Raw genomic sequence first — 22542 nt, 5'->3', positions numbered from 1 at the left:
CTGGTAAGCAGTTGCTCATTATGGGGAATCACATGTCCTTAGGAACAAAGGCTGTCCTGGTAACCTTACCAGGTTACTCTGGTAACCTTACCAGGACATATTATTACCAGGACAGAGCTTATTCTCCTTGTGAGAAACACTCCGTAGCCAATAGCTTAGGCTCAGGCGAGGATCTCAGTGAAGTAGTAATTTATTCGCGATTGCAGTGGCGGGCACCCCACAAGCAGGAGAGAGCGCATCTACTAGTTCCAAAACACAGTTTATATACTTTTTGATGACAGGACCCTCCCCTGTTTCCCCACTGAGTGGGTAATCCAGGTTCACAATCTATCTGATGCTTCACAAACAATGCATGGCCTTCAGTTGCCGGCCTGTTAAATTTCAAATTTCTTTTGACATTTTTACTGCTTGAAGTGGTAATGTTTCTTCACTTATCTGACTTGACTTGACACCGTGATTTTCACCTAATTGTCCTAAGGAGTCTGGTTGTCTGCATTTTACAAGGTTGCCTGCTTTCTTATCACTGTAAGCATATCTCAGTACCACATTCTCTCCTTCTAAACAATGTAACTCTGCAAAAACAACATTTATATTCCCACATCCTTATTAACAATCAGACTGTTTATGATCCTGAAATATGGGACCAAATTGATGTCAAGTTGTGGGACTCCGCAACTAAAAACAATGAGGTTGCAGTGGGATTGCTCGGCACCTGGTGAGCTGTCTCTGAGGCCTTAAAGAGCCCTGTGGGACCACAGTCAGAAACGTGTGGTTTGCCAGACAGTGAGCGAGATGCGGGCTCCTTTACTGATCTGACTGCTATGCCATCGGCCCCTCCGCCGCTACAGGCCTTTGCTGTTACGCCCCCTGCTGACCTGGACGTGCCTTTTGACCCAGGCCTCATTGGCCTTGAAAAGGAGATGGATATGCTTTTCTTTGATTCGGGAAGAACGGGATACATAAGGCCCAAAGGCCGAGTTGCTTGACAATTTAAAGCAAGACATATTGTTCAAAGGGAATGGAAAATGGAGACTTGTTTGTAATTAAGAAAAGGAATGGAAAATGGAGACTGTTAAGCCATGGAACTTAAAGGATTGTTTGTTACCTTTTCTGATTGTACGTATGTATAGGCATACTCAGGTTTAGTATGTAAAAGCAATGATCTGTATATTTAGAGTGTTTGATGTTCTTGTGTGCGTGTTGGTGGAGCGTAGACTCCCCGCACACCCAGCGCTGTTTACTTGCCTTTTATACCTTTTAAAAAAATTCTTTTATAAATATTACTAAATTTAGATTGAGTTGAGACTTCATTTATAACACAGCTGCTCTGCTGCTGCCCTGCCTTTGGTGCCGCAGCCAGTTTGGGGCCAGGCTGAACAAATTCCCAGTGTTTTTGAGAGCTTCTCCTTGCAGCCTGGTGTGCTTCCTCTTTCCTTTTTGAGGCCGCGCCAGATAAAAGCTCATCTGCTGCAGAAGGGACAGCAGCTGGGCTGTGCTGTGGGTCCCAGGGACACCTCAAAGTTGGAGTAAGGGAGGGAAAGGCTCAGGGCCGTGGCCGGGAGCCACAGTCACCTGCCCCTGCAGCTCCATCCTTACACCTGGGATCTGCTCCCAGCTGACGCAGCCTGTGCCATGGAGAGGGAGGCAGGCAGGCAGTGGAACATGCTGAACCTGGTGGCTGTTTGAAGACTGTGGGTAAGAAGGAAACGTCAGGGGCGCTACAGGTACATTAGGGCTCCATGTGGTGTGGGTTTTGGAAAGAAGACCCATGGTGGAGGTGGTTTGGAGGCTGTGGGGAAAGGCAATTGGGGAATTTGTTTTTCTTTAGCACTCAGATTTGCCCTGTAGCCTTCCTCATGCTGCAGATCATGGAGCAAAGTCTGAAAACCTTAGCTAGGAGGTGACTGACTTTGCTGGAGGTTTCTGTGCCAGGATCAGGTTTAGGCTCAGTACCTTTGCAGTTAGCCTGCCTGCTGAATGTTGTTTTTCTGCTGCCTCTGGAGAAGAAGATTTTGGTTTGCAAACATGCAGACAGTTCTCACCCAAAGGCAAGTACAGCCTGGGGCGGTAGGTGTGCACGCTTCCTGCCATAGCTCCACCAGTACACCTCCAGCTTCCTCTGCAACTCATCTGACCAGAGCAGCCCCACGAGCTCTGGGCCAGCAGGTAGACAGCTGGGCGCTTCACAGTCCTTGGAAATTGGCTGCTTGAGTGTCTTAGAGGGCCTGAGCCTCAGACACCAGCTTCAGACATCCAGTTGTTTGCAGCAGTATGACCCATAGGAAGGGGAACAGAAAGCATCTTGCAAGGGAGTGTGTGTGTGGAGGGGAGTCAATGCCTTTCAGGCTGTGTGGCTGCTCCATAAAACAGCATCTTCATTTGAAGCATGAGCTGGGACCTGCAGATCGCATGGGATGACAAACAGCATAGGCCAGAGTCAGGGCTGGTGATATGCCTTGCTCCAGTGAGGTCGTTCTGAGGCTTGGGGTGGGTTGTGTTTGTGGTCAATGCCTAGGTTTTCCTAACTGCTAAATAGGGATACCAAATCTTGCCTTTTCTTGTATCTGTGAGGTGCTCTCAGTGAGCCTTGGTTTTGCAGCCCTTCCTAAAAATGGTGAGACATAAGATTTCCTTCTGCTCCAGGTGCTTTGCCTACATTGTGTGCTCTGCTTGACCTTTGTGCTCTGGAGGGCTTCAGAGTAGTATGGTTGTTCCCATGGTCCTACAGTCACAATTTGTCTTGTGATGTTGTGTTGGAACCATTTGTGGTCTTTGATCTATCCCCATTTTGCTGCTGCAGTGTGTTTGTTGTTTTCATATGTTTGAGTTAGGGGAAATAAAAGTAACTTTTATCACTTTTAGAGGAAGCTGTAGAACCTGGAAACAAGTTTTATGGAACAGAAAACAGTGTAGCCTAAGTCAGCACAAGTCATACTGCAAATAGGAACAGAGAAGTTCCCTGTTGGATCTCAGCAGTGGATTTAGGCTGACACAGGTCTGGAAGGCACTGGGAGAGATGGATAAATCATCTCTATCACATGAAGGGCTATGACTGCCTCCAAGGACAGGTGTGCGTGTCTGTGGATGCACTCACGAGCTCACAAACACGTGCTGGTCCATGTGGGGTAGATCTGTCCTCCTCTTCAGATGAGTGTCTGCTATTGAGTAACTTCCTGTCTGCAACTTCATGGTTTTATGTCCAGTTTCATCCTGTTTTTCTCCTCCTCCTCCTCATTCCATTCCTGTCTGCAGGCCACCACTGGATGTCTTACTAGTTTCTGCCTGGAGGAATTTACTAAACAACCAGCTCTTTGGTGACAGACAGCTCACTGCTGTCACCTTCAAGGTGCTGCTCTGTATTTGTCTTTGTCTTTGCCAGAAAAGAGAAGAGAGAAAGCCACTAAAAGATCACCCTTCTGCAAAAGCACAAACCTTCCTCAAGGCTGAGACCTCTTAGCTATTTGGCTTTTAAAACCTTGTGCCCAGGACAGTTGGTTCCCTGCTTTGGCTCCACAGCAGCAGTAGACAGAAAGCCAGAGCTGTTCCAGTGCTGCAAAGGACAGGTCTGCACTTTGGGCATTAAACAGCTGGGAGCAAGCAAAGATCCAGATGCACCATTTGCTGACACCAAGGCTAAATGGCGTGGACTTGAAGTGGAAGAGGATCCTGCTGGGAACAGGGATGATGCCCCTCTATGGATAAACAGTACGGACAGGCTTTGTCTGACAAGTATCCGAAGTGATGGTGTGAGCCCAGAGATGGAAGTGGTCTTCATGTGGGATTTGTCCTGACCCTGGGGAGGAAGTTTGAAAGGATAAGGTCTGGGATGATCAAGGACTGGCATTGCCTTGAAAGTTGTTGAGTTGGTGAGAGGTATTCAGAGGCTGTCAGGTTTCCCAAGTCAGGCCCTAGCACAATTAGTAAAATTAGTTTTAAACTAGAGATCCAGACTGGAAGTGGCTTGAAGAGCACTACGCCAAGTCAAGCATATGGAGACATGGGGAACAAGTTGGCAGAGACATATCTCTGGGAAGAAACACTGAAGTGGGAGGGGAAAACCTCCAGGTGATCTGTTGCAGCCCAGAATTGTGGCTGCATTCAGCAAAACGTGGTGGCATGTTTGTGTGTTATTGCATGGAGACATCAGGAGTGGGGAGGAGAAGAGCCTGGGACAGGGCAGAAAACCCAGCAAAGCTTCAGATTTCAGATTGCTCCCACCTAGTGATGCCTGAGAGGAAGTGATGGGCTGTGCCAAGGAGATACATGGCTTGTGCAAGTCTGGAAGGCTAAGATGGCTCAGGCTGCCTGTGAATAGGATAAATGGCTGAGCTGTGCTCTTGTAGAGCAAGATGGGGATTAACCACACCAGCAGGAGGAACCAGGAGAGGAGAGACTGGATCATGTCACCCTCAGACTATGTATAGGCTTTCAGACACTGGTTTGTATCAGCAGGGTTGTGGCAGAGCAGGGTAGCATCAGCACTGAAGTGCTGCCATTTCCTACCATCTTGCTTGAGGATGGTAGCCTGATCCTAGGCCAGCTCAGGACAGTGCTGTGGGAAAGCCAGCCTATGGGCTGGCAGCCGGGAGGCCTGCACTGTGCTGGGGCATCTGATCATGCTGGTTCCCCTCCTTGCAGGGTTGGCAAATTCCCCTGGAGGGATTAACACTCTCTGCATGGCCAGGCTTATCCTGTGACAAGCCAGCCCCAACAGCTTCCAACATCCTCAGCCAGCCAGGGCCAGAACTTCTCCCAGATGGCTGCCAGGCACCAAGCAGAGCAAGAGAGTGAGGAGGAGGAGGAACAGCAGAAGAGGAAGGCCTCAGCAGCAGGGCAGAAAGAGCAGCAAGTTCAGAAGGGGCTTAGCTTCAAATGCCTTCGTTCTTTCCGACACAAGATCAGCGGGGACAACTGGAGGAGGCAACAGGATCCAGGCCTCGAAGCTGTCAGCAAGGTGAGCTCTGGAGGTGGTTCTTGGTAGGCTGATGGGTGCTCACACCCAGGTGTGTGTGCTGGATCAGAGCTGAGGTCTCTGCTGAGCAAGTCACTGCCTGTTCAAGGTCTGGTGCAGGGGGTGACAGAGAAGTGGCCCTGTTTCTGGTGCTTTGGGCACAAATTCCCTGTAGTCAGATAGATCCAGGTAAAGCTTGTGTCTTCTTGCTCTGATATAACTATAGCATGGTTGGTCCCACAGCGTCACCCATGCCAATTGCAGATGCATTTCTGCAGGTCTCATTCAGAAGCCTTGGTAGAACTGCAGACCATGGGGTTAACCCACCCCATGCTGCCCTACTGTATGAGATCACTAGGCCTGTATTGCCCTAGGAGAAATGGACATGGAGAAAGGAGTGACCTATAAGAATGTGAGCCAAGCTTCCCCACAGCCTGCTTTGTTTTCACACAGTTTTGTTTTCACACTCATTTTTGCTGGATGCTTTGTTGAAGCCCTTCCTTTGCCCTGACCCAGAGTAAGGTCCGCTTCCAGCTACACTGTGGGCTCTGAACCCTGCGGAACAGAGCTGGATCCCCTCAGGCTGTTAGGGACAGCTCACATCACTGCCCATGAGACTGAGCCCTTCTCCTCATGCAGGAGCCAGAGGAAAAGAAAATCGCTCTGGAGCTGATGGAGACAGAGCAGGCTTACGTCAACCGCCTCCACCTTCTTGACCAGGTGAGCTGGGGAGCAGAAAAGCGCATGCAAGCCTGGGAAGTGATAGCCCTGCTGCAACCAGCCCCCACTAGCACAGCCTGGGCAGCCCACACTGACAAACCAGGCACACACTTAGCAGTTGTCTTGTTCTCCTTGACAGGGCTGGGATACTGTGGCAGTGCCTGGGCTCAGTTCAGTGTGTGCACAGGCCAGGAACTGTTTCCTGGAGGTTATGGAGAGAATGAATCTGTGCAGATGTGAGCCTTGCTGGGTTGCTGGTCATCACAGCCAGAGAATCACAAAATCATAGTCATAGAATCACAGAATTGTTTGAGTTGGGAGGGACTTCAAAGACCACTAAATTCCAACTCACCTGCTGTGGGCGTGAACACCTTCCATTAGACCAGGTTGCTCAAAGCCCCATCCAACCTGGCCTTGAACACTACCAGGGATGGGGCATACACAGTTTCTCTGGGCAGCCTGTTCCAGTGCCTCACCACCCTCATAGTAAATAATTTCTTCCTAACGTCTAATCTAAATCTACCTTCTTTTACCTTAAATCCATTACTCCTTGTCCTATTCCTGTGCTCCCTGATAGAATCTCTCTCCAGCTTTCTTGTAGGTCCTCTTTAAGTACTATAAGGCCTCCCTGGATCCTTTCCTTCTCTAGGCTGTACTCAATGCCAACTCTCTCAGTCTATCCTCATAGCAGAAGTGCTCCAGCTTCTGATCATCGTTACAAGCCTCCTCTGGACAGGTCCATGTCTTTCTTCTGCTGGGGGCTCTAGAGCTGAACGCACCACTGCAGATGATAGCATGGAGAGCAGAGCAGGGTGGGAGAAGCGCCTCCCTTGACCTGCTGGCCGTACTTGTCATGCAGCTCAAGATATGATTGGCTTTTTGGGCTGCAAGCGCACATTTCTGGCTCATGTTCAGTTTTTCATCCACCAGTACCCTCAAGACCTTTTCCACAGGGCTGCTCTCTTTTCACTTCATCACCCATCCTGTATTTATGTTTGTGATTGCCTTGACCCAGGTGCAGGCCCTTGCACTTGGCCTTGTTGAACATCTTGAGGTTTTCCCAGGCCCACCTCTCAGTCCTGTCCAGGTCTCTCTAGATGGCATCCCTTCCCTCCAGTGTGTTGACCACACCATGCAGCTCAGTCTCCTCAGCAAACTTGCTGAGGGTGCACTCAATCCCATCGTCCATGTCACTGACAAAGATGTTAAACAGTGCTGGTCTCAATACCAACCCCCCTGTGGGACACCGCTCCTCACTGGTCTCCACCTGGACATTGAGCTGTTGTCTGCAACTCTAAGTGCAACCATCCAATCAGTTCCTTACCCACCGAGTGGTCCATCCATCAAATCCATGTCTCTCCAATTTAGAGAAAAGAATGTTGTGTAGTGCCATGTCAAGTGCTTTGCATGTGTCCAGGTAGATATCAGTTGCTCTTCCCTTATCCACCAATGCTTTAACTCTGTTGTAGAAAGCCACTAAATTTGTCTGGCACGATCTGCCTTTAGTGAAGCCATGTTGGCTGTGACAAATTGCCTCTCTGATCTCTGTGTGCCTTAGCATAGTTTCCAGGAGGGTCTGCTCCGTGGTCTTGCCAAGCACAGAGGTGAGACTGACTGGCCTGCCAGGTCTGTTCCCTGGGTCTTCCTTTTTTACCTTTTTAAAGATGGGGTTTAAGTTTGTCCTTTTCCATTCACTGAGAACTTCACCAGAATGCCACAGCTTCACCAGACTGCCACAGCTTCTCAAATACAAGTGGCTTAGCAACTTCATCCACCAATCCCATCAGGCCCTGTGGATGCATTTTGTCAGGTCCCTTGGGCTTGTGCACATTCAGGTTCCTTGGATGATCTCGAATGTGATCTTCTCCTACCTTTCTTTCAGGTGTTCTATACAGAGCTGATGAAAGAAGCCAAAAATGGGAAGACAGTCCCAGAGGATGTGGTAAAAATGATCTTCTCCAACATTTCTTCCATCTACCAGTTCCATGCCAAGTTCTTCCTGCCAGAGCTGCAGAAGCGCATGGAGAATTGGTGAGCTGTGGGATGGGAGGGTTCAGGATGCTTGGGTTAATTTCCCAGAATAAAGGAGCAGTGGCGAATTTGGCCTCCCAATAGGACTAGAGAGTTCAAGCCTGTTTTGCTCCAGACGTCTTTGTGCCGGAGAGCACTTCCTTAAAACAGTCCAGCCCAGATTAAGCTATTTCTGAAAAGCGGAGTGACATCTCATGTGGCTTAGGGGTGTTCCCAGGAATGAATGCTAAGGCTGGCTGGCCATGTACCTGTTCTAGAGAGTGGGGAGTTGTATGAGGATGTAGCCATAAACCTCTGTCATGCATAAACTGCCCCCCTTTTTTTATCTCTTGCTGTCCATCTTCCCTATGGTCTGAGGAAGCTGTGGTTCCCTACTGCAGGAGCTCCCACCCAAGGATCGGGGACATGATCCAGAAGCTTGCACCATTCCTGAAAATGTACGGTGAATATGTGAAGAACTTCAACAAGGCTGTGGAGCTCATCACCGTTTGGACAGAGAAATCACTGCCCTTCCAGGAGCTCATTGCTGACATCCAGGTGATAGGCCATGGCAGTGTGGGGGGACCACAGGAATGCTCCCCAAAATCTCCCTCTAGGGAGGAAGCAGAGGAGAGTAGGAACTACTGTGTTTACTGTTTCTTTCTCTGCATGGGTCAGAAGAGGAAGGTCTGTGCTAACCTAACACTGCAGCACCATATGCTGGAACCAGTGCAGAGGATCCCACGCTATGAACTCCTCTTAAAAGACTATATCCAAAAACTGCCGCCTGAGTCCCCAGATCGGAATGATGCAGAGAGTAAGAGCTCCTTGCTGTAGTGAGCAGTGGGGTGGGTTGGTGGGGGAATTGACAGCTCCTGACATTGTACATGGACATCAGGCTACCTGGGTCCTCTCAACAGCTGCTCTTGGATAAACCTCTGAGTATGACACTTTTCTGACCCCTTTAGGGTTTGTGAAAGTTGTTGGGAGAGGTGGGTGATGGTTCAGGACAAGGTGCCCTGCTGCAGAGCATTTCCCTGCAGGGAGATCTGCCACGACCAGGGGAGGTATCACAACCGTGTGGATAACAGCAGTTCCCAGTCCAGCTGGGATGAAGGATAAATTAGCACCCTGTGTCTCCCCACGACTGCCTGTGCTGCACAATCTAGCTGGACCCAGGCACCTGTGTGGTGCTCAGGGCCATTCAGATGGTATCCAGGGTAGGACAGCAGCCACTGCATGTGCGGTTGCTGGTGAGGACAGATGCAGGAGTTTTCTCCTACCTCTCCACAGCAGGAGCTTAACCCTTCTTCCTTTCTCTTTTCCTTGCAGAGGCCCTGGAGATGATTTTCATGGTGGCCAAGCATTCAAATACAGCTATTGCTGAGATGGTGAGTACCTGTCACAGCTGGCAATGCTTTGCAAGTCATGGCATGGTGATTTGCTGGCACTCTGTCAGATTTTCTTATGGCCTCTTTGCTGTGCAACTCAGAATAGAGCAAAACCCTGCCCAGAATGGGGCAGGGTTCAGCCGGGGAGGTTAGACTTTGCTTTTGATGTCTGACCCCCATCTCCCCGAGCCTGGGGAAATAATGCCTGTAGCATCAGCCATGTTGTGACTGGCTGTTTCCAGGCTGGAAGCTGCTCGTGAAGGTCAGTCTGGGGTGAGTGACATGTGCCATCTCCCCCAGTACTCAGTAGCTGGGCTGGGGCTGGAGGGGACCCAGGTGTTGGCTGTTCAGCTCCCTCCCAGACAGGTTCCCCTGCCTCCCCCAGGAGCGGCTGCAGAACCTCTGGGAGGTCTACCAGAGACTGGGCCTTGAGGATGACATTGTGGATCCCTCCAATGAGCTGATCAAGGAGGGGCCAGTCCAAAAAATCTCAACCCGCAACAACAGCACATCGGAGAAGTACCTGTTTCTGGTGGGAGCCAGGATGCCAGGGGGAAGGGGCAGGGAGCAGGTGGGATAGGGATGGCGAGAGGGGCAGACAGCTTGGCCAGGGGTGGTGGTGGCTCATCTCTGTATAGAAAGGATTATTTCAGATCTGGGGGGTTTGAACACCCTGGTTCAGGGCTCCATGTGTTTGGGAACCTCTGATTCCCTGGGGGACGCCAGAATCCTGTAGTGCTTTCCCTTTGTAGGGCGGGAGAGGGCTGGGGCAGAAGTAGGCACCTTCTAGTCCAAATCCTTCCCAGGGATCGGCTCAGCTCCTAGGGTCTGAGGGACCCTTGATCCTAGTGAACCCCTCAGCCCTGAGCAGATAGGTTGCTGGGCACAGACCCACACTCTTCTTCTCCTGCACAGTTCAACAACATGCTGCTGTACTGCGTGCCTAAGGTCATTCAGGTGGGCGCTGAGTTCCAGGTCCGCCTCCGCATTGACATGGATGGCATGAAGGTCAGACAAGCCCTTTGTCTTTTTGCTTTCCCCAAGGCCTTGGTTAGCAGTTTCAGAGGCTTCCTCCAAATGCAGCCCTCTCTGGGGTGTAGTGTGGCTGCTACCTTGTACTTCCTGGGAAGGGAGGAAGAATTTGGAACCAGGGTTGATGTTGTGGGTGAGGGGGACTGGTTGCAGCCTGATCCTGTGAGATTGCACTGCAATGTCATGCACGGATTTGAGGGGCTGAAGGGCTTCTGCCTGAGGGAACTCCCTGTTACTCACTTCACAGATGGAGGTCCCTTTGAGCTGGATGTTTGTTCAGCTGCTTCCCATGTTCTCTTTGGTGTCTCTCAGGTGCAGGAGCTGAATGATATGCAATTCCCTCACACCTTCCTAGTCTCGGGAAAGCAACGGACACTGGAGCTGCAGGCCAGGTAAGGAAAAGTGTGATGGCCCCATTTCTCCTCAGGGAGGAGGGATGCCAGCTCATCCATCTCGCTTTTTGCACTTAGATCTGGGGAGGAAATGAATGCCTGGATCAAGGTACGGCTGAGTGCTGTGAGAAGTGGCACATCCCACACCAGCTGGATGCCTGGGTCCCCAGGGGTGCTTATCCCCTACCTGTCAGTGTTTGGGTATCCCCCCTATCTGTCCTTCCAGCCCTGCCTTCCCTTTTAGGCTTTCCAGGATGCCATTGACAGGAAGGAGAAGAGGAGTGAAAGCTTTAAGATGGTTGTGCGTGGGCTGGAGACAGGAAACCCCACACTCAAGGTAACCCTTCTGTCCTTCCCATGTTCTGTCTGCCTCCAGCACCCCCATACGCTGAAGCTCAGGGAGATCCCACTTTGCTGTGCCTCAATTTCCTAAGCTAAACCCTACAGAACTAGTGGGGGCAGACTGGGGAGGGACAAGTAAGTGCAGAGGGCCTGAGGAGGCTGAGAGGAGTGTGAGCAGGACCACCCTGACCATGACTAGCTAGCCCCAGCAATGCCATTTCCCACCCTCAGACAGAAGAGCTGGGCTGCCGAGCCCCACAGTGGGTGCGGGACAACTTGGTGACCATGTGCATGCGCTGCAAGGAGCCCTTCAATGCCATCATGCGCCGGAGACACCACTGTAGAGCTTGTGGATATGTGAGTTACCCTCTCCCCCAACTCCTCCCTTCCCTTCTGGCCTGAGCAGTTGGGCCAGGAATGCAGCCTTTGTACACTCTGCACCCCTTTACCTCGGTTTGGGGCTGTTTCCTGTCCCTCAGCTCCTCATGGAGTTATAGGGATGCCCCAGTTTTACCCTAGCCCCATCAGTGTCCATGCCTGATGGTTGTAGGTGGTGTGTGCTCGCTGCTCAGAACACAAGGTGAAGCTTCAGTATGATGGGAACCGCCTAAACCGTGTATGTCAGGAATGCTATGTCTTCCTGATGGGCCATGTAGTGCTGGAGGACCAGGAGTGGAAGCACAAAGGCATCCTGGAGGTCAGTTGTACCCCTCTCTGCCCATCCTCCCTGTGTCCTGCTCCTCCAACCTCTGCTGCCATTCCCAGCCCTTTCTGCCTCCACTAACACTGAGTGTTTGGCTGTTTTTTTTTTTTATTATTATTTTATTATTTTATTTTATTTTATTTTGGCAGAAGGGAGCTGCAGAGATATCAGGCAGGAGTCTTCTGTGCAGTTCCCTGCAGCTGCTGGACAAGAACGGCAAGGGAGGCATGAGAGGCTGGTTTGTTATCCCATGGGATGATCCCCTTGTGCTGTACATTTATGCAGCCCCCCAGGTAAGGCTGGGCTCAGCTCCATCTGCAAGGGGGCATCCCAGTGCTTAGATTGCCTGCCTTTCATTGCTGTGTTCTCTCTTAGCAGGATGTCCGAGCCCACACCTCCATTCCACTGCTGGGATACCAGGTAAGGGACCTGCCACAGGGCAAAGCCCAACACCTCTTCCAGCTGGCACAGTCCCAGCAGGTCTATACCTTCCTGGCCGACACAGAGGAGCTGAAACAGCGCTGGATGAGGATCATGGCACGCTGTGCTGCAGGGATCATACACCCAGAGGAGAGTGAGGCTGTGGACTCATGCAGTGCGGCAGAGTGAAGCCAGGCCCAACTCCTGGGCTGCCTGGTGGGTCACACCTACCCATCAACACCTCCTGTTCATAGCCAGACTTAGGCAGATCCCCCACCTCTCTGTACTTTAATTTTTCACTGCAAAAAGGGCAAGGTGGGGGTATGTTTGTCACCATATGGACAAGCCAACTCCCCCTCCCCTCACCCTCCCTCCCCTCCCCTCCCCTCCCTTCCCCTCCCCTCCCTGAAGATGGAGGTACCTAGGATGTGAGGTGGGGGGAAAGCCAGGGCATTCGGGAGAGCCCACAGCCTGCCTGGCATCGGTCTGCTGCGCTGTGCTGCCGCCTGAGGGCAGCACAGCTTTCACACCTCAGCTTTCCTCCAAGCCTGGTGGTAGATGCCATATGGCAGACATAGCCTGCTGCCATAAATCCTTCTTCTTACCCCAGTGCAGTCTAAGGAGCCTTTATGGAGGGTGTATTTTCTGGAGTGTCCTGCAGGATTGTCAACAGAGACTGTTCCCTGGCATCATCTTACCCATAACCAGGCCCAGTCTTGCACCCTGCTGAGACCAAGCTGGTAGCTTGCCCTCACCCAGCTCGGGGACCTTAGTCCAGGATTTAGGATGCTGCTTTCCCAGCCTGTCAGCACTCCTGGCCTCACAGTGCTGCAGTCCCATGGTGTGCGGGTACCCTGTAAAAATGGACACCCCCATCTGTGTCCCTGTGCTGGCCTGTACTCTGCCCATCCCAGACTTTCCCAGGACCTCATTCTGCTCACAAATGCTTTTTGTAATACACCATAAATGTTTGTTCATTGTCTTTTGTATTATAAAAAACAAGGAGTTCTGTTTGAGGAGCGGGAGTTGCGAAAGCTCCCTGCTGAAGTAAGGAGCTGTATAATACTTGGCTAGACACTATGAAAATTCTTTTGCTTAATGTAACAAAAAAGAGAACCCCCTCCCCTTCTCTCCTTCTGCATCTCAGTTGCCTCTTTTGTTCAAAGACACTGCTGCAAAGCTCATGTAACCATCTCCTGATAAGTTGCTAAACTAGTGTATCAACATCCTGCCTTCCTGTCTCACGCTGGGCCAACATGACCAAATAAAAAAAGAAGTTGAACCACAACGCCAAGGAAGACTGTGGCCTTCATCTTCACGACCACCAGAGGGACAGAGATGACCGCCTAGCAACAGTGTGCGCAGTTGCAGAATATACCAGGATGTGCTGCGTAATCCCGGAATTAGCAAGATATAAAAAGGGACCCTGGCGGGGGTGAGGTGCGTGCCGTTGGCGGAGCCGAGACTCCCCGGCCGCCCAGCGCTGTTTTGCTTGCTGTTGGCTTACTCAATAAATTCCTTTCTATTATTAATACAATGCTCTCTGAAAAATTAAGTAAGGGGGCAACTTATAACAAATTTGGTGCTATGTCTCGGATGAAGGCAATTTGATTGAAAGACCTTCGGAGGGGGCGCCCCGCTCATTTCAGCGGCCTTCGCTAAGACTACTTTGATTCAAATCCTTCACCGACGAACCCTAAATTCAGCAGCAAGCAAATAAAGCCGGCAATCCCAAGTAATCTTTGTGCACGAAGACCGAACAAAGACTCATGGGATGAGTAAGTATAGGCCAGTGTGCCATTTGGTTGGGGTTGGCATCCTGGAGCGTGTCGTTGTGAGACGTCCAGCAGGACGAAGCGAGTGTCGATCCCTCAGTAGTACGGTTCCCACATCCTGCAAGGGACTGGGCCATGAAAAGGGGGAAGCGATTCGTGCGTGCGTGTGTGAAGGTGCTCCGGAAGATGGGACAGAAGAAGAGTAAGCCTTCTGGTCCCATGGGTGGGGTAACGTCTGATGTTAGGTTACCCCGGGATTAGTGATTAAAAACTGGGAGGATTCCCCTTCTAGGCGGGGAAAAACTAAAGTAAAAATAATACATTATAGTGTTGAAGTTTGGGGCAGTAAACAGATTCGAGGAGACCACCTTTACTGGCCCGTATTTGGGTCTTTTGAAGATAGGGTTTGTCAGGCCTAAGTATTTATGTAAACTCAAAGGAACCTTTTAGTTTGGAAGAAAGTGAATATGCACATTTGTGGATCAGCTCAGAAACTCGAGCCAATTTATACCCTCTAAAAGAAAAAGGAGGGGATGGGAGGCGCAAGAAAAACCGAGAATTAGAGATCCCAGCCCCACTGCCTCCCTATATTCCACCACGTCCACCTGCAGCCCCTCCGACTCCTGGGCTTCCTAATCCACAACCCCAGGGAGATGCTGATAGCGACTCTGACTCTAGCGCTCAGGGACCAGTGAGTGACTAGGAATATGTGGCCATCCCCATTAATTCCAGGGATGTCCGAGATTTTAAGAAAGAGACAGGAGGAGGGTAAGCGATCTTTAATGGTAACTGGCATAATGTTTGCAGCTGCTGAGGAATAATTCTAACTAGAATAATAACTGTACATTGTATATTGTATATATAGAAGCCCGGGCATTTTTGTTAAAGTGTTCTTTTATACATATGTTAATATGTAAATATGTAAATATAAGAACTGCCATTGAGGTGTATGTCTAAGGGAACAAAATTTGCCCAGGCATATTATCGGCTCATCAGGTTTAAATATCCTCAGTGTAATTGCCTACAGGCAGTTAATTTACAGTGGTCTGATTTTACTTGTGTATCTATATATTGTGGATTTTGGAGGGATTGGGATGGACTAGTAAAGAGCTCCTAGGAAAACGGTGGAATATTAACCACTGTTGATTACAATAGGAAAAGGTCAAAGCAAAGAAATCCCCTGGAAAAGCCCCCTAGGATGTATACTAACACATTGGAGGGATATAGTGGAGTGAGAGGGTACAGAGAGTAAAAGAACTGTTATCAAATATTGTACTCAGTGGTGGCCACTTTATAAACTAGAGGATGGAGAGGAGTGGCCCCTAAATGGAACTATTAATTATAACACCATATTACAGTCAATGTTGTTTTTGTGGAGAGAAGGAAAACAGGATGAAATGTTATATATTGATGTTGTTTCAGCATCTTGGAGGTACGGAATTAAGTTGGCCCCTGACTGAGCCTTTGATGTTGGCATTAGAAAAGTAAAAGCTAGAGAAAGATAAAGGAAGTGTTAAAAGGGTTGTTGAAAGTGTTAAAGGTATTCGAAGTTGAATGAGCAGGGAAAGAGGATGTAGGAATGTTAATAGCTCTGCCTCAGCCCTAAAATCAGGGGTGTTAGCCCTCTGGGGCAAAGGGTCTGAGAGAGAGTTGTTATGGAAACAGAAAAGCAGTTAACTCTTAAAACAACCTGAGTTCATGTGCGAGCTCAGATTGCCGATGGAACCGCTCAGGGAACTGCGGACAATTGCATTCCCCTGACCGACCCCACTGAGACCCTAATCATCCCGAAATTTATGATCGGTTAAGTAAATACTAAAATCTGGTTGAATTGGGAATTGAGAATATTATTCCTAGATACGGTATTATAGAAACAATTGACTCTGACTGAGGCCCTCATTTTGTCTCCAAAGTGTCTCAAGAGACTATGAAAGCTCTAGGAACAAGTTGGGAATACCACACTCCGTGGCACCCCCAAAGTGCTGGAAAGGTAGAGCGAATGAATGGTGAAATTAAGAAACAACTAACAAAACTTATGCTGGAAACTAAGGCTTCTTGGGTAAAATGTTTACCTCTTGCACTGTTAAGCATATGGACACAGCCCAGAACTGATGTAGGAATTTCTCCTTTTGAAATGCTATATGGTATGCCCTATGACTTGGAATTGCCACTTGATCACCCTCAATTCTAATTAAGACTTGGAAAGAGATTTCTTTAACACCACGATGGGGAAGGCCCCTATGTTGTTTTGCTTACCACAGAAACGGCTATTCGAACTGTGGAGAAAGGATGGGCGCATGCCAGCCGTGTGAAAGGACCAATCCGGGAAAGTAAATGGGAGGCAGCTCCAGGCCCTGACGACTTGAAGCTGACACTAAGACTGACTCGATAAGTATTGTGTATTATCTGTGTATCGTGGGAAGGGGAGGAGGCCCTGTTTCAAAGGCTCCCTAGTAGGTTCCCCTGAAGAACACTGCTGCTGCCAAGAAGAACTGATACTTTGTAGTTCGCTGCAACTGAACTGACAAGCGAAGCAGAGAAGTGAAAACGGTGGGGGACTGAGGGGCCGACAATTTAAAAACACCCTGGAGCAATGGGCTCCGACCAGCTCCTACAATACATGGGAGTCAGTATCATCGTTTTGGTCAGCTATGGGTCTGCGTATCCCCACCAGCCTTTTAAATGGAGCTTGATCAGATGGAAGGATCAATTCATCATCCAGCAAACAATGACAGCGGGTGCTCCCAGTTTCCGCATCATATGTGACCTGGTGTCAGTGCAGCCATGCTTTAACCGATCAGGATTTTTTCTGCCCAAGTTCTAACCCAGGAAAGGTGTACTGTAATTACCTGAATGCATATTATTGTGCATACCGGGGGTGTGAAACCATTGCTATGGACTGGACACTTGGGGCTGGTCGGGATATATTCTTACAAGTGGGATATGGGCTGCAAGGTTGTAACTGACAAGCGAATCCCCATTCGCTTGTGGCAAGGGCATGGTATAGGGTATACAGAAACCTTCCACGGAAATGAAGAAATTTGCAAGGTTCTCTCTCTATATATAACAAACTCGGATGATACTAGCTGGGTACTAGGAAAATGTGGGGTGTCAGATTTTACGAACATGGAACAGATGGGGGAGGACTCATACTAATAAAAAAGGAGGATGCTGATAGGCCCCAGGCAGTAGAACCAAATGAGGTATTTTCAGAAAATGTCCAGGGAATCCAGCCTGTGGAAAATACTACAGTGCCAATCCTTGGCAGCCCTACGAGCTCAGGTAAAGCCGAGAATGATAACATAGCTGAGAATAACATATGGGGGGGGGGTCATGAATGCCAGCTACCAATTATTAAACAAAGCAAACCCAAATGTAACAAAACACTGTTGATTATGCTTTAGTATAAGGCCTTCATATTATGATGCTATCGGGGATCCTGGGGAGCCCACCTGCACAAACGAGAACAACCCTCTACATTGCAGTAGGGGAAAAGACATAAGGGTAACACTAACACAAGTCACTGGATGTGGTAGGTGTGTGGGCACGGTTCCTAGTGGGAAGTGTCACCTATGTAATATCATGGAGAATGGAAAATAATCAGCCGAGTGGTTAATCCCAGCCAACAACGCTAGGTGGGTTTGTTCATCAGTGGGCGTAACTCCTTGTCTATCACTAAAACTCTTTAATGCGTCTCGTGATTTTTGTATACAGGTGATAATTATACCAAGGATTCTATACCACCCTGAGGATTATATGTACACCCAGCACACAGTGGCAAGTCATCATCTGGAAAGACGGGAACTGTTCACGGCTCTAACTTTGGCCACCCTAATAATCCTGGGAGGAGCTGGAGTGGGGACCGGGGTAGCCTCATTGGTTAAACAAAATCAAGAATTTACTTCCTTACACGTTGCTGTGGACGAGGACCTGACCCAAATTGAACAATCCATCTCGGCCCTGGAAAATCTATCAGGTTGCTTTCAGAGGTAGTGTTACAAAATCGTAGGGGATTAGATTTGGTATTTTTTACAACAGGATGGGCTGTGTGCAGCCCTGAAAAAGGAATGCTGTGTGTATGCTGATCACACTGGAGTGGTAAGAGATACAATGGCAAGACCCAGGGAAGGGTTGGGAAAAAAAAAAAAGGAAACGGGAGAATGAAGCCTGACAGAGCTGGTACGAATCTTGGTTTAATTATTCACCTTGGCTTACTACTTTATTATCAACAATAACAGGACCTTTGTTGTTATTAATAATAGCACTAACTTTTGGACCATGTATTTTTAATAAATTGATTGCGATTGTAAAGGGACGTTTAGAAGCGGCACATTTAATGCTCATACATGCCAAATACGAGCCAATAAGTACCAATGAAGGAATTGAGGAAACATTAGTTCTTAGTAGCCAGGCATTGCAGAGATTCAATGAACAAAATGAGTAACTAAAAGAAAAAGGAAGGATTGTAATACACAATAAACGTTTGTTCATTGTCTTTTGTATTATAAAAAACAAGGAGTTCCGTTTGAGGAGCGGGAGTTGTGAAAGCTCCCTGCTGAAGTAAGGAGCTGTATAATACTTGGCTAGACACTATGAAAATTCTTTTGCTTAATGTAACAAAAAAGAGAACCCCCTCCCCTTCTCTCCTTCTGCATCTCAGTTGCCTCTTTTGTTCAAAGACACTGCTGCAAAGCTCATGTAACCATCTCCTGATAAGTTGCTAAACTAGTGTATCAACATCCTGCCTTCCTGTCTCACGCTGGGCCAACATGACCAAATAAAAAAAGAAGTTGAACCACAACGCCAAGGAAGACTGTGGCCTTCATCTTCACGACCACCAGAGGGACAGAGATGACCGCCTAGCAACAGTGTGCGCAGTTGCAGAATATACCAGGATGTGCTGCGTAATCCCGGAATTAGCAAGATATAAAAAGGGACCCTGGCGGGGGTGAGGTGCATGCTGTTGGCGGAGCCGAGACTCCCCGGCCGCCCAGCGCTGTTTTGCTTGCTGTTGCTTACTCGATAAATTCCTTTCTATTATTAATGCAATGCTCTCTGAAAATTAATTAAGGGGGCAACTTATAACAGCTCCACCGAGGAACGAATAACAGTCTGTCTGCTTCTGGAAGAACAGCACTGATGTATCAGCAGACTCATATGCAAGCTGATCCAAACTGGGTGCACCTCGGGTGTACCTTGTCTGTTAGCTATCTCTGACATTGTGCCACCTCAATAATATCAGTGGATGTACCCAGCACCGCCTTGGGGCTACATAGAACGTGGAAATTTCTAGTATGATAGTGTTACTCTGTTAACAAAACTAACGTACTAGCCGCTTGCTGTTTCTATTTTTTTTTTTTTTTTCTGTTCAATAGTCTCCTCAGAAGTTGTTGTGGACATGTTGTGTATCTTTTCTGTTGTTCCAGGATTCATTTGTCAGGAAAGACGACCATGAAATCCGGTGGCTGTGGACAACCATCTACCAGATGGTTGTTGCAGATGCTTTTGGTCACCTTCATTCGTCTTCTTAGATCACCTTTTCCTATATCCTGAGTTGAATTTTTGTGCAGTGCTATGTTTGCAGTGGTAACATTGTGGCCGAGGTGTTTTTGATTAAAAATGATCTTATCTGTAATAGTGAATTCACCATGTGTGGCTTTGTGGAATGACTCCCATGATCAGAACATTTTTCTTCTTTGTCACAGATATGAGAAAAGCTCTTTGCAGAGAGATGGAGAAGGAATTAATTATACCTCTGCCTCATCCTGTGAGACCAGAAGACATGGAGTAAATGGAAATTGCGATTCTCAGGAGACGTACTAAGAGTCTTGGGTTCCTTTTCTGCCTTCCCCCTAAGGCCTTGGGTAGATTGGGTTCACCCTGGGAAGGGCATGTTGCTCAGGGCAGTTATTTCCTACCTGAGACAGCGTGGGGTGTGTATTTCTGCTGTTTTCACTTGCAGTTTTCAGTGCGGTTCGCACTGCTTCCGTTATTGAGAAAATGGTTTGATGTGTCTGCCGTTTCTCAGGATTTTCTGCCACTGCCTGCTGGCAGAAAAAATAAGTAATGCGGGTGGAACCATGTAGGACTTCCCCAAGGTAAACCTTCAATGGATGGGGACCCCTAAACTCGTGCACCGAGCATTCAAGACAAATGTCCGTGGCACAAAGATCAAGGACAACTTCTTAGAGGTAAGCAGCTTTCCCTTTGTTTCCCCATCCTCTCAGGAGCCGTCTTTACTATGGTTGTACACACTTCAGGCTCACAACACTCTTTTTCTCCTCTACTTAGTATTCCTAGTCCCTGCCTGGTGGTGGGTCAAAGTCTACAGGTTGGTGTGTTTCCAAGTTGAAAGAGATAAGTACATCTATTTAAGGTGACATTTAGTAGGATCATTAAAGTAAATTAATCCATGTAGTAGTAGGTGCCTTTATTGCATGGAGCTCTTCTTCAGGTGAGTAATTCTTATAGCATAAGTAATTCTTTTCCCATGTTTCATTCATGATGTTTGTAGCGTGCTTCTTTATGTGTGTGTTTGGCCTGGAGCTGTCCTACCTGGCAATTAGTGATGGTAGCTAAAGTGGTGTTCCATCAGTGCAATAATACATTGTGCTGACTGTTTTGGAAAAGACATCTGGTCTGTCTGTGGGCAAATACTCAAGCTCTGGGCGAGTACTCAAGGGCAGCTGGCACAGAGTCTTTTTGCTTTTTTTCCAGCAGTAGGTAAACATTAGGAAGAACCGGTCAAAGGAAACAGTGCTTTCTGGAACCTTCAAGTTCTTGTTCGGCAACCTACTGACTGGTTTGATCTACTTCACAGATGTAGAGGCAAGTGGACTGCTCTTTTGAAACAATAAAATTAAAAACATAAAGTTTGTCAAACATGGCAGTGCATGTTTGCAGTCTGTTTATTGCTTTTGCCAGTGGTAGATAACATTTATAAGGAATCGGTCAAAGGAAAGAGCGCCTTCTGGAACTGTGAAGCTCTGTGTTGGCAACTCGGTGACTGGCTGGACCTACTGTCCATCTTCAGAGGGAAGTGGAATGCTGTTTTGAAATTAAAAAATACTAATAAAAAAAATAAAAATATGGTGCTGCTCTATGGTGCCCGGAGGACTGCCACTCTGCATGGCAGTTCAAAAGAATGTGGTTTGGAGATGGAGAGCGGCAGAGGTAAAGCAGCTGGGAAGAGAGATATAAGTATTGCAGTAGGTAGGCTGTGGTTATGAGGTGCCTCACGATGTGCTTTTTTTCTTGTTTCCACCCTTCCCTCGTGCAGCCTTGGAGAGGTGAAGTCCCCATGTTGTAGAGTGGTGCAAATAGGTGAGAGGGTTGTCAGCCCGGTCAGTTTCCTTCACCAATGCTAAGGCAAGTCTTTGAAGAGAAACAGCCTGGTTGCTTGTGCTGCACCCTGTTGAACTAAGCCAGACCAAAAACAGGGCTGCTGTTCCTCCTGCTCTCTTTACCTCTTCTCATCTTGCAAAGGAATGGTCCAGCAATTCGGGTCAACAGGGGATAAGAGAACAAAGGGGTTTCAGAATAACTGCTAACTGTTATGACTATTGCATGGGGCACTATGCAAGTCTCTGACATCCAGCCAAGATGGACAAAGGAGAAGGACAAGGGAAAAGCCTGGGAGGAAGACTATGAGACTTCAGTATGAGAGACCCCCAGAGGGACCACTGGAGACTGATAAAGCATGCATCAGTGGGCGGGTTCGGATTCCAGGAATTAATTATAATAACCCTGCCTTTTCTAGAAGTAGTAACGAATATGTATTAGCCTAGGAGCATAAAAACCAGCCGCCTGATGTAACTTGTGTGCGTCTTGGTGGAGCAGAGACTTCCGGTGCACCCAGTGCTGTTTGCTTACCTCTATTCATTTAATAAATTGTAAACTTTGATCGTAATCCTATTTGGGACTTAGTCAGTGCTGTTTGCTTACCTCTATTCATTTAATAAATTGTAAACTTTGATTGTAATCCTATTTGGGACTTAGTCATTTATTACAACAGACAACCTTGTAAAATGCAGACAACCAGAATCCTTACAGCAATTAGGTGGAAATCACGGTGTAAGAAACATTACCACCTCAAAGAATAAAAGCCTCAAAAGAAATGTGACTTGTAACAGGCCAGCAGCTGTGTATTTTCTGTGAAGCACCAGCTAGATTATGAACCTTGAATAGCACAGTTAAAGGGGAAACAGGGGAGGGTCCTGGTCCTCGGCAGAAAAAAAAAGTGTATAAACTGTGTATGGAATTAGTAGGCACCCTCCTGCTTGTGGGACACCCGCCATTGTAATCTCGAATAATAATGCTACTGTACTGAGATCCTCGACTCAGCCTGTGCTATTTGCTACAGATTGATTCAGGGTTTTAAGGTTTCAGGGATTGGGCACTAGGGTTGGGTTTCAGGGTAAGGGGTTTCAGGGTTTATGTTTAGGATTTTAAGGTTTTTAGGGTTGGAGTTTTAACGGTTAGGATTTTAAGGGTTTGGGGGTTAGGGTTTTAAGGGTTTCAGGGTTAGCGTGTTAGGGTATTAGAGTTTTTTGGGTTGTAGTGTTGATATGTTTTTTAGGGTTAGAGTCTTAAGGTTTTATTTTTGGTCAGTTATTTACGGTTAGGGTTTTAAGATCTTTTTTTGTTTTGTTTTGTTTTGTTTTTTCAGGTTAGGTTCTCCAGGGCCAGGGTTTTGAGTATCCTAATTTTGGGAGTTTGGATTTTGAGCATCTTAATTTTGGGGGTTAGGCTTTTGTGTGCCCTAATTTTTTGGGATCGGCTTTCAAGCATCCTAAGTAGTTGGGTT

At 48.0% G+C, this 22542-nt stretch overlaps 1 protein-coding gene across 1 annotated transcript; it reads left to right on the top strand.

The window, feature by feature from the left end:
• Positions 1-5608: 5608 nt before the first annotated feature.
• LOC311217315 (FYVE, RhoGEF and PH domain-containing protein 2-like) lies at positions 5609-12150 on the top strand (the record flags this gene model as incomplete). Its single annotated transcript, XM_084299287.1, has 14 exons — positions 5609-5671; positions 7554-7702; positions 8083-8239; positions 8360-8498; positions 9014-9072; positions 9458-9604; positions 9988-10080; positions 10417-10496; positions 10575-10605; positions 10741-10833; positions 11070-11195; positions 11389-11535; positions 11691-11834; positions 11920-12150. The coding sequence occupies exons 1-14, from the start codon at positions 5624-5626 to the stop codon at positions 12148-12150; spliced, it is 1644 nt and encodes a 547-aa protein (XP_084155413.1). The 5' UTR covers positions 5609-5623.
• Positions 12151-22542: the final 10392 nt, after the last annotated feature.

Source organism: Netta rufina (genome assembly GCF_964035555.1).
Source record: "Netta rufina genome assembly, chromosome: 20".
Classification (NCBI taxonomy): Eukaryota; Metazoa; Chordata; class Aves; order Anseriformes; family Anatidae; genus Netta; species Netta rufina.
Note: the sequence above shows the minus strand (reverse complement) of the source record. Positions and strands in the feature narration are given on the sequence as shown.